The sequence below is a fragment of the Carassius gibelio genome, chromosome B18 (genome assembly GCF_023724105.1).
Source record: "Carassius gibelio isolate Cgi1373 ecotype wild population from Czech Republic chromosome B18, carGib1.2-hapl.c, whole genome shotgun sequence".
Classification (NCBI taxonomy): Eukaryota; Metazoa; Chordata; class Actinopteri; order Cypriniformes; family Cyprinidae; genus Carassius; species Carassius gibelio.
In genome coordinates this window covers 18,037,814-18,050,429 of record NC_068413.1, presented here as the reverse complement: position 1 = coordinate 18,050,429, position 12,616 = coordinate 18,037,814, and the positions used below count along the sequence as shown (strand labels likewise).

The following is a 12,616-nucleotide window of genomic DNA, read 5'->3' as shown; positions in this document are numbered from 1 at the left end:
ATAAAAGATGATTTGAGGTCTGAAGACAATATGAAGACAGCTCTGTGATAATAAAAGCCTAAAAAGACAGCCACAACATGGGTCTTATTAGTTTGGACGAACATCCCTACAAACCCATCTGGGAACACCAGGTTCAGTCTGGGATTCAGATTGTTACACAACAGACGGTGTTTAGTGCTCATAACCCCAATTCGAGTCACCGCTTGCACAATACAAGTGCTTTTTAGTTTGAAAGCTGTAGGGTTTACTGGCACCTTGCACTGAAATGTAATGTAGTATGGAAAAAGTGGAGCATTTCCCCTAAAAAGCTATTTTTAACTACCATATAACAAACATAATTATAAATGCAACACTTTTGTTTTTGCCCCCATTTTTCATGAGCTAAACTCAAAGATCTAAGAGTTTATGGACACAAAAGGCCTATTTCTCTCAAATATTGTTCACAAATCTGTCTAAATCTGTGTTAGTGAGCACTTCTCCTTTGCTGATGGAAGTTTATAAGAAGTAGCAAAGAGAAAAAAACCTGCCAAAGGGGTCAACAAATAAACGTAATTATTAGAAAAATTTATTCTCACCTTATTAAGCATTTAAGCATGTAATTAAAGCAAAGACCCAATATCTTAAGTCACGTTGCTTTTCAAGTAAATGTATCTTGATTTAAGAATGTTCAGATTTAAATTAAGAATTAACTATGGTTCCAACCATAAGTTTACAATGAGTTTTATGAATATTAGTTGATCTATATTGTAATGATGGAACCTAATTTGGTATCAATGGTTTTTGGGAAACATCTCCCAAAATGTTAATTCATGTTGTGAATATGCTTTAGTTCTTAATAAAGGTCTTAAATTCATGCTTTCACATATTAAACCCTAAAAAGGTCTTAAATCAGAACATCTTGGTATTAAATGTTGGATGCACTAAAAAAATAAAAAATAAAAATAATAATTAATTATCGTAGACTAAATTAAATGTCACTTTTCGTTTATGCTTAATACAAGAACAAACGTCTTTCAATGCGGGGACAACTTTTTAATTAAGCAAATTTTTTTTTTTTTTTTCTGAGCCCACAGGCAGATAGTAGTTCTTGTTTTACTCATAAACTCATTCATTTTGAGCAGTTTTTCATAAAACAAGACTTCTTATATTATTTATTATTTTTCTTCTCTTTAGACATTTGCACAGGGAAACAAGACAAAAGTATTGAGGGAAAACAGCATTATATATATATATAAATATACATATACATATATATATATATAGCTGTAATAGTGTTCAATTTACCTTAAAAACCCAAAACTATTGCACATTATTTTAATATCAGTATATAGATTTATAAAATGAATGAATCTAGTATGTTAAAATCATGTTCTATGTCCTTTTTTTTTTCTATACCACCCAGAAAATGACAACACACCAGAGATGCAATTGATAAATCTCAACTCGCACTGAACCTGGAATATTCCTTCAAAAGTTACTGCTAAATTAATCCAATCACCCATTTCTGAAACGTGGTAGGCCAGACTTGTCAGCTGTAAGATCAACACATCAGGTCTCTCTACACAACTGGTACTGAAATGAGGTTCACATTGTCTCTCCTGATCACAGAGGTCAGGTTTAGTTGTTGTCGTATCTAATCAGCTGTGGAGTGAATCCGCCTTGGTCTGCTTGTTCATGTGTCTCTCTGCCAAAACACTGAGCTCACCTGACACTCCCTCATGAAGTGCAGAAGAGTCTGTGGCATGTCACTGAGCGACGGTTGCCAGATTGAGATTATAGGGTTAAATGCCAGCGGTCAAAGGTCCTGTAAGGCGTTTATTTGTAAACACGAGACTCACTTGGCTTCTTAGGAATGAAGTGAAGTAATAAAAAAAAAAACACTTTTCTAAAATAACTGATCATATACAATACTTTTTTTTTATTGAGGGATTGGTTTAGATGTTTTTTATTTTCTACATTTGGTAGGGTATGATGGTTTTTAAGTTTCTGTTATGTTGTTTTTGGAGGGTGACCATCATAGTGATGAATGAAGCATCTTTTGCATATGGATAATGTTAAGAGCAATTAACAACATAAAAACCTGCTTATTCCAACTCTGAATTTCTTGAATCAATCTTATTGATGTGATTTTATTTTTTGCCAATTTATTTGGGGTTACAGTGTTACTAACATTTTAAATTTAGTCTTAAATTTATTAATAATCTAATGCTAGTTTCTTATGAAAAAGAAGCTGCATACTTCTAAAAATAGTAAGGAAATAATACACTTTAAAAGAATATACTTAAGTGTGAACTTGTAATGTTTTTGGATGCTTAAGTGCATGCTAGTTAAATGAAAATGTAGTAGTTTAATCTAATAAATGCAACACTGGTGAGTGTTTTTTTTACCCAATTAAGTAAGACGTCAGTATATATTTCTATAAAATTTCATAATTACATCTACTGTCTTTGAAATATGGTTAAAATTATTATTGAATGTAGCGACAAGCATTAATTTGATAAACAACTAAAATATACTTTAAAACCATTTTTATTGTAAGTTTTCGTGCCATGTTTTTTAAATATATTTGTAATTACACATTTGTAATGATTAAGTTTTAATCTAGTATGTTAAAAATATATTATCTATCAAATGTAATGTTGAATAACACACTACAGTTAAAATTATAATCCAGTAATTCACATGTGCGTTAGTATGTTAGTCCACACATCAAAATAAGTGCACTTCTTTAAAGCATGACAAAAGATGATTAAAACAATGATTTAAAATGCGATTTAAAGTAAACATATTAATTTTCACATTATTACAAAAAGTGCACTTTTTCTCTCTTTAAGTCACTTCAGTGGCCTTTCATTGCATTAATACTGTGTTATCTACAAATAATGATTTTTAAAATGTATTTTTAAGATTTAAAGTACACATCCGTACAATGGGTTGTGGATCAAATACAATTTGTCCGTTATTTTTATGCAGATTTTTTTATTTAATGAGACCTTCAACCCGTTGACTCCCATTGAAGTCCACTATACGGAGAAAAATCCTGCAATGTTTTCCTTCATTTCTTTCATGAGGGTGAGTAAATAATCAGGACATTTTTATTCTAGAAGTGAACAAAGAACACAGCTAATGATTGGCAGCATACTAAATTCAATCCCTGACAGAATAAACACACATGGCTTGGTATTAAGTGTTGTGGTGTTGTTTCTTGTAGAATTAAATTGCAAAGAGCTACAGCAATGAGTTTGGTTTAGATGATCAACCTGAAAGAAAGTATATGACTATTTACTGAAGACCTGTGTTTCTCCTGAGTGACGCAGACTCATTTCTGGCATTGACGTGTCCTGTCACTCTCCATTACCTCTGTCTAACAATGAGGCCAAACGCCCAGAAAATACGTACCGGTATATTAAAATGGCATCAGGTCTTAGTACAGCCCAGAGCAGATTTCAGAGTAAAAACTGTGGACATGGTGCTTTCCCTGACGTCATTCTTCCTCAACAAACCCACACACGAGACACATGATCTATTCAAGCACTGCGCTCACATATTCCAGGTGTAACTGACATCTGCATGATGCATCAGCCGTGTTTCTGCTTTAATTCCTCACAGGACTCCAATGCTGTCATTTACGGATAACAGCCAAATCAAAACAGAAAATAAATGTCGCCAGTCTGAGACACAGTCATTTTTCACCATCACAACAGTCTGGATCTGGATGTGGCCATGAGTTACACAACGGACTACAGCGCCAAAACACATATTACCGTAAAAATTTTGATTAAACAGGGTGTGTTTGGTCTATACTTCTAATTTTGCTTAAACTGTTAAAATTTGCTGTACCCTTGTGAAAGACACACACTTTTAAAAAACATAGTTTTTGCTGAAATAATACACTTGTAAGTAGTATCTAAGTTTATTTTGATATTGCATTTTATTTATCTAGTGTGCATGTATGTCACATATTTTGAACATATATTTTATTACACATTTGTAATAAAGTTGCAATTTAGTACATTTAAATACATTAAATAAAATATTTTCTAGGCCTTTATTTAACACACACACAACATTATATTGAAGTACTTTACATGTGCTTTAGTATGTTTCTCAATACATCAAAATCAGTGTACTTTTTTTAAAACGCAGCAAAAGATTATTAATTTTTACATTTAAAATATTATCTAAAATGTACTCTACTTAAGTGCCGTTTTATTTAACTAACATTATATTAATTCCTGTTTTTATGTACTTTTGAGATTTTAAAGGGTTAGTTAACCCAAATATTAAAATTGTGTCATTAATAACTCACGCTCATCTCGTTCCAAACATATGAGACCTCCGTTTATCTTCAGAACACAGTTTAAGATATTTTAGATTTAGTCCGAGAGCTCTCAGTCCCTCCATTGAAGCTGTGTGTACGGTCTAATGTCCATGTCCAGAAAGGTAAGAAAAACATCATCAAAGTAGTCCATGTGACATCAGAGGGTCAGTTAGAATATTTTGAAGCATCGAAAATACAATTTGGTCCAAAAATAGCAAAATCTAAGACTTTATTCAGCATTGTCTTCTCTTCCGTGTCTGGTGTGAGAGAGTTCAAAACACAACAGTACAATGATATCCGGTTGGCGAATGAATCATTCGATGTAACCAGTTCACCAAATCAAACTGAATCGTTTTAAACGGTTTGTGTCTCCAATACGCATTAATCCACAAATGACTTAAGCTGTTAACTTTTTTAATGTGGCTGACACTCCCTCTGAGTTAAAACAAACCAATATCCCGAAGTAATTCATGTACTCAAACAGTAGACTGACTGAACTGATGTGAAGAGAGAACTGAACACCGAGCCGAGCCAGATAATGAGCGAAAGATTGACTCATTCACGAGTCAAGAACCAGTTGCATTGGTGTTCATATTACCAGTAGTGATCGGAAGTTTGGTTCTTTTCCACGAACCGGTTCTTTTGAACAGTTCAATTCAATAAACTGGTTGAAGAAAACGGTTCACTCCTCTTTTGCGCTCGACATTATGACGTCATTGGCGATGATTGCCCTTGATTCAAGCCTTCAGTTTACCCGCGCTCATAACACTAGCACAGAATCAGTTCAGAATCAATCACCAAAAGAAACCGTTCGGTTCAGACAAAATGGTTCTTGACTCGAGAATCTGGCTCGGCTCTGTGTTCAACTTCAGTTCTGGTTCAAGAAGATCCGATTACATCGAGTGAACCGTTCGCGAACCGGATATCACAAACTGCTTTGTTTTGAACTCTCTCACAACAGACACGGAAGAGAAGACAATGCTGAATAAAGTCGTAGTTTTTGCTATTTTTGGACCAATTTTTTTTTTTGATGCTTAAAAAAATTCTAACTGACCCTCTGATGTCACATGGACTACTTTGATGATGTTTTTATTACTTTTCTGGACATGGACAGTAGACCGTACACACAGCTTCAATGGAGGGACTGAGAGCTCTCGGACTAAATCTAAAATATCTTAAACTGTGTTCAGAAGATAAACAGAGGTCTCGCTGGTTTGGAACGACATGAGGGTGAGTTATTAATGGTATCATTTTAATATATGGGTGAACTAACCCTTTAAGTACATTATACTGTAAGTGCACATTCACTAGAATTAAGCACACTTATTTTTCACATGGTCAAAATCATTTCACATGCTTCGAAATATTTGAAATACCAATATACTGTTGAAATGTCTTTTAACTTCAGGTAGAACTTAAAAATTGTAATGCAAATTGACATGATTGAACATCAGGTCCCCATTTGTGTGACAAAATGCCCCTCCGTAAACCAACATGTGTTAAATGAACTGTGCTTTTTGAGAAACCACCCTGAGAGACAGTCACTCTCACCATTGGTGTTGATCTGCTCAGGCGTCTGCAGAGGCAGGATGTACTCAGATGTCATTGGCTGATTGGCTGAATCCACAGCACCCGTGGCCCGTTTCTCGATGTCATTGGTGGAGGCGGCGGTAGAGACGGGGATGTGGCAGAACTTCCCAGTGAAGTTGGGCGGGCAGAGACACTGATCCTTCTGTACGCACACTCCTCCGTTCTTACACAACATCGGACACACGACTGACGGGAAAAAGAACAGAAAGTGAGTAAAAATACAGAGAAACAGAGAAAATCCCTGATGAATGACTTCATCCATCACTCATGAACTTTATACAATTATGCAATTATTGCTCTTAAACCCACAGCAGCTTAATAAGGTTCTGATGAAAGACACAAAACACAGTCATCATTGTCTTTGCATGGATGCTGTTAACAACCTAGTTATGAGTCTTGGTTTAGTGCCTCTCAAAATGGAAAGTTTCTATAAAAAGCAACTGATTTTTGTTGTATTTCTTTTATGTCATCATTGGCCTCAGAATGCCTTCTATATCACATGTCTGAGATGTATTAATACGTTTGGAAAGCTTGGACCAAGCCCATGCATAAAAAAAAGAAAATAAATGTACCTTGTGTGAGCGAGAGAAGGAAAGAGAGAAAGAGAGGTTCTCTCCATGGTTGTTTTTGCAGTTTTCATCTGCAATCGCTCTAGCAAGATTTCTAGATCCAAACACATCTGTCAAACAAACCCCATGTAGAAAGAGCTCCATACAACAACATACACAACTCAGAAAACAAGCTGTTGAGAAAGAACGATCAGACAGAACCAGACTAAATCTAATCTTCAACATAAAATCAAATCACAATAGTTTTCTTTCATAATGATTCATTAACACTTTCCAGCTGTCGTCACCAGTAAGTATTATTTTCTGCTTCTCCAATCCAAAAACTCAACATGTTTTCAGTGGTGTCCTGTGACCACATCGTTATTTTGAGGTTTAAAATAAAATTTAATCACGGGAATAAAGAGGAGGTTTTAGGGATTTGATAAAAATGTAAAACAAATGATGGAAAATGAATTTCTAGGTCACTAATCAAATTTGACACTGACCATGTTAACGCTTTGTAGAAAAGTTTTGGTTCTTGCTTTCTCAAATTATCAGTGTTGGGGAAAGTTCATTTTAAAAGTAAAGCATTACAATATTACATTACTCCCTAAAATAGTAACTAATTACATTACCGTACTCAGTTACTATTTATGGAAAGTAATGCGTTGCATTACTTTTTAAATATGAGCAGGGCTTGATTGTTTTTAATATAAGAAGTTCTATTTATAGCAAGTTTAATTGCCCTTTCACACCAAAACGCGTAATGAATAAACCTCAGGCTGAAGGAAAAGTTAATTCACATCTTTACAGTAGAACACAGGAGAAGGTTGAACACTCTTCAGTAAAAAAAAAAGTAATAATAATAATGATGAAGCACAATTGTTAGTTTATCTAAAGTCATTTTTGCTTATTAGTAAAGTTGAACTGAATCATCAAAGGTCAGCAGCAAATACATTAGTCAATAAAATGGGATTAGATACATTTGTGTAATTTAACATACTGTATTTAATAACTGTAGGTTTGCGTCATATTCTGATTTTGCCTTTCACTGTTTTAATTCATTTTGATGAAAACTGTATTTTTTTATGAGTGGGATGAATTAATGCATAGTCTAAAACTACAGTAACATCATGTTCAGACAGTGCACAAAACGCCTCTGTACTCCTGATTTCTCCAAATATGGGGATAGGAGACTTGTCAGTCACTTTGAAAAGGTAACTACAATATTTTCTTGTAAATGAAAAAGCAGTACCCAAAAACTGTACTCAAGTAAAAGTAAAAGTACATATAGAAATATTTACTCAAGTAAAACTAAAAGTGCTAGTCTGTATAGTTACTTGAGGAAGAGTAAACAAGTATTGATATCATCGAAAAGTTATTTATTTTTTTGTAAATTAATTTAAAAAAGCAAAAAATCTTATATTCTAGATTCATTGCACACAAACTTAAATATTTCAAGAGCTTTGTGTTTTAATTCTGATGGTTATGACTTACAGCTTAGGAAAATAAAAAATTCAGTATCTAAAAAAAAATGTGAATATTTTCTCAAAGATCAATCAAAAAAAGAATTACAAATCAGAAATGTTCAAGATCTCCAAAGCAGGTTTAATTATGCACTAAATACTTGGATGGGGCTCCTTTTGTATGAATTACTGTTTCAATGTGGCGTGGCATGGAGGTGATCAGTCTGTGGCACTGCTGAAGTGTTATTGAAGCCCAGGATGCTTTGACAGCGGCCTTCAGCTCCTCTGTATTGTTTGACAGAAGTCACTTATCTTCCTCTTCAAAATACCCCATAGATACTCTGTGGCCAATGCTGGAAAATGAAATCGGCATCTCCATAAAGCTTGTCAGTATGCGGAAGCATAAAGTACTCCAGAATATCCTGGTAGATGGCTGCATTGACTTTGGACTTAAACACAATGGAGCAACACCAGCAGATTTCACTGGACCCCAAATCATCACTGACTTAGGAACTTCACACTGAACTTCAAGCAGCTTGGATTCTGTGCCCCTCCAGTCTTCCTCCAGACTCCAGACCTTGATTTCCAAATGAAATGCTAAATTTACTTTCATCTGAAAAGAGGACTGTGGACCACTGAGCAACAGTCCAGTTATTTTCTTTTTGACTTCTGTAGCTCTTTTCCTGAAGACATCTAAGTTTCCTGACAATCTTCCCAAGGCCGTGGTCATCCATGTTGCTTGTGCACCTTTTCCTACCACACTTTGTCCTTCCAGTCAACTTTCTATTCATATATTTTGATACAGCACTCTGTGAACACCCAGCCCTTTCAGCAATGACCTTCTGTGGCTTACCATCCTTGTGGAGGGTGTTGACTATTGTCTTCTGGACAACTGTCAAGTCAGTAGTCTTTCCCATAATTGTGGTTGCATGTTCTAAACTAGCCCAAGAGGAACTCAGTATTTATACTCAAAATTAATCAAACTAATCAAGCTCAAAATTGAATATTCTAATTTTTTGAGCTGTAAGTCGTAACCATCAGAATTAACACATACACAAAACAAAACCTTGAAATATTTACATGTACAACAAACTGGTAATGTCATAGTGGTCTTGTGTACTGTAATCGAAAGTAGCCTATCTATACCTGTTGAACCGTAGACAGCACACGCGGTGTTCATCTCATAAACATCTTTATAAATAGCAAACAATAGCCTTTGCAGATTTGCTTTCAATTGACTGTAGATCCAGAGCCACGTCTTCAACGCTCTTGATGTTCTTAAACTTTGTTACAACTCTGAGTGAGAACCGCTTCACACGACTCAGCACATGCAGCAGGGAACTGAACAAATCATTCAAACTGATTTGTGAACCAATTCACTGGTTTGCCATCTGGTTTGAACAAGCCTTTAAACAGAATTGACTCAAAAGAATGAATCATTCATGAATGGGCTTCCCTCATTGCCAAAAGTAAAGTAGAAGGTGCTTTGGAAATAAACTGTATTATAATTTATAATAAGTATTTATAACTTGTATTACATTAAAATAAAGCAATGAGACGTGCGTCGCCCGCAGTAACAAAATAAAAGTACAGTTTTTTTAAATAAAAATTCTCTTTAAGTAAAAGTATCCATATTTAAATATACTTCAAAAGTATTAGTTACCCAAAAAAATTACTCAAGTAAATGTAACGAAGTAAATGGAACGCGTTACTACCCACCTCTGTTAAAAAGTAATGGGTTACTTTACTAGTTACTTGAAAAAAGTGATCTGATCACTGCAAATTATGCTGGCTAATACTAAGAAACTAAGGTCAAACAAAAAAATGGAAACATCTACACTAAATGGTTTTATTCTATCCATAAAACCAACCTGTACAGATCAAGATTAAGAGTCTAAAGTTTCCATAAATGTAAAAATAAAATAATAATTTTAAGTGGTTTTTGATTTTTGATCCAACTGTTTGTCCAGTTGCCGATGTAAACTTTCTTCTTTTACTTTAATCAACCCAGTTTGCAATCTACATTATTTATTGACCTAAAAACCTAAATAAGTGCAGAATATATTTCTGGATCTTATCTATCAGAGTTGGTGGTAAAAATGGTACAGAAGCCATTATGAATCATGTTTATCAGGGAAGAAAAGTGCGTTTTCTAATTCAAATATTGACTAAAATGAAGCAAGAAAAACAGCACAATGTTTGTAAACGCTGTAACAGGAATGAAATTTATGGAGAAGATATGACAAACATGATATTATCTTTTTTTGTTCTTTAAAGTAAACACACATAAACAGCAAGGAGACGGTTAAGATCTGGCGTCTTTGGCTGACCCATTTCCTCCCAGCTGTTGCTGACAAGAGCTTGTATGTGGAAGATGAGAGACATCTGAGCAGTTTCATTTTGGGAATTAAAGACGCTGAGGTCACCCAACCAATTATATTTGGTTAGATGAGATTTGCCTTGCTTCCTTGACACACACACACACACCTCTATTAGCCAGGGTTTAGCGGAAGCTGAACAGCATCCAAAGTCCACAGGTATCCATCATTTTTATGGCAGGGTTCAGTGCCAGGTCAGCATTGATTTTCTGCTGTATGCATGCACATAGTTTTAACTCCTATTTGTGGTAGTATTTTTACATTTCTAGAAAACATAGATACATCAACCTCGAGGCTAAAGTTTGCGAACAAACTTTGATGTTGGCTTGGGAAAGCCTGAATGGACAGCGTGAGTCAAAAGAGCCCAAACACATATCAGTTCAGACTTCTGAAGCTGAAATAAGGTTGGTTCAAAGTGTCATGTGGTTGCTAGGGTCCTTAATATGGTTGCTAGGCCATGACTTGACAATTTTCAGGTCGATACCTGAAACCTGTCAATAGTCTGAATCAAAAGAGCCATTTTTGTATTATTATTATTTTTTTTAATTTTTTTATTTTTTTATGCAGCAATATTATATGCCACATACTACTGTATATGGTTGCTAGGGTCCTTCTCTAAATGATTTTAAAATTCCAGTCTAATTTAATCTAGTAATATAATAGTTTTTTATACAATAGCTGACTTAAAACAATCTAGCATGTTGGTTTCACCCAGTGCTGGGTTGCCAAATAACCCAAGTTGGGTTGTTTTTTAATTCAGTATTTTTTAGAATGTATTGACCGTATTCTATGGACATTAATGTGAAAGAGAGGGAGGTTGGCTGTTGTTTGGAGATGATGTGGCATAGGTTTGTACGTTTGGAGATGAATGAACCATGGTGGTTTATGAACCAGGATATAGAACTTGTTCTTCAGCTCATCTGTGTAAAAATACAAACATTTGGCAACCCCCTTACACTTTATAAAACTAAATCCCCAATACCTTTTCATTTTCTAGCCTTCGACCTTCATTTCTGGACCACAGATATTCTGTTGTTTTGAGGGTTCAGATAAATATTGGCTCCAGCCAGATAACAGGAAGCCAAATCTACACTTTCAGTGAGGAGGGAAATATGTAAATAAAATTCTTCTGAAATGAAGAAAGGCCAGGAATACTCTGCTTGACTGAAACAACAAAATTATAAAACTCTTGACAGGACACGAATGGAAGAAAATTACATTTTCATTGGAGAAGGTCCAAGAAGAACGTCTCATTTACACTTCAAAGATTCATTCATGCTTTCAGCTTAAATAAAAGGAAAGAGATCCTGCCAGACTCGACTATACCAGTTTAGGATTGTGTTTAAAACTAAAGTCTTAAAGAAGAGATATGAGTACTTTTAAATAAAAATACATTTGGAAGAAGGTTTGTATCCACACATTTTGGGCACATGTCTATGAACTTCAAGGCTGACTGCATCATCACTCAAGTCAAAGGGGAAACAGCAGAACTATTTTGAGGTAAATTAAAGACACATGCTGTTGTGCTCTTAGTGTGCTGTACTCTGGGAAAGAATAAAGAAAGTTGCAAATCCATTCATTTCAATGGTGATAACAAGTGTGTCTCACATACGTATTGGCTGACCAATGACAATTTTTCAATAATTTTAGCAGATTTACTCTAAGGATTTTGCAAGGATACCACACTATAAAATTATAATAATGATCATTTAAATTTATTAGAAATTTCTGAGGGAGAGCTGTTTGAAAGTAAATTGAAAGTAAAACAGAACACTGTCTTCTCTAACACTTTTCATCAACTCAATGTGTCCTTGCTGAAACTTTGTTTAATTTTTCTCTCCCCATTTTTTCCCTGTCCAGCAAAGTAGCTTTTAATTTTGTAAAATTTATTGATTGATTGATTGGTGGTGTTTCTAATTAAATCCTCATTTTCATAAAAAAAACTGCATAAATTAATGTCAGTATGAAAATGTAACCATCAATTTAGCACTGACCCCCTTACCGTACCCCCATAAAACCCCCCCACCTCTTGAAAAGCTAAGTGTTTTTGTGCCTTTGTGTTCCTGCAAGAGTCTATCTCAAAAACCAGGGTTCAAAAGTTTACTGTACAATATCACATATCTCTCTGTAACCCATTAACACACATGAATGTACTTCCACTAATGTCAAACCACGATTGCATGGAAGAATTTTTCCATATCATAAAAAAACTAGGACGACATTTGAACCGTTTAGAAAGCCGAATCTTTCACGAAGCATCCGCACATACGTACAGTACATGTACGATAACACACATGTTGTGAGTGCCTCTGA

The 12,616-nt window shown here is 34.7% G+C and overlaps 1 protein-coding gene across 3 annotated transcripts in view; it reads right to left on the bottom strand.

Moving 5' to 3' along the window:
• LOC127977033 (latent-transforming growth factor beta-binding protein 4) overlaps positions 1–12,616 on the bottom strand; it is a 76,338-nt gene that overhangs the window by 40,775 nt on the left and 22,947 nt on the right. For 2 of the 3 annotated variants that reach the window (XM_052581677.1, XM_052581678.1), the window contains exon 6: positions 5,873–6,097. The exons of the other annotated variant lie outside the window; for it this stretch is intronic. In XM_052581677.1, coding sequence (XP_052437637.1) covers positions 5,873–6,097 — 225 coding nt within the window. The remainder of the gene's footprint in view (positions 1–5,872; positions 6,098–12,616) is intronic. 3 annotated transcript variants of the gene reach the window in all.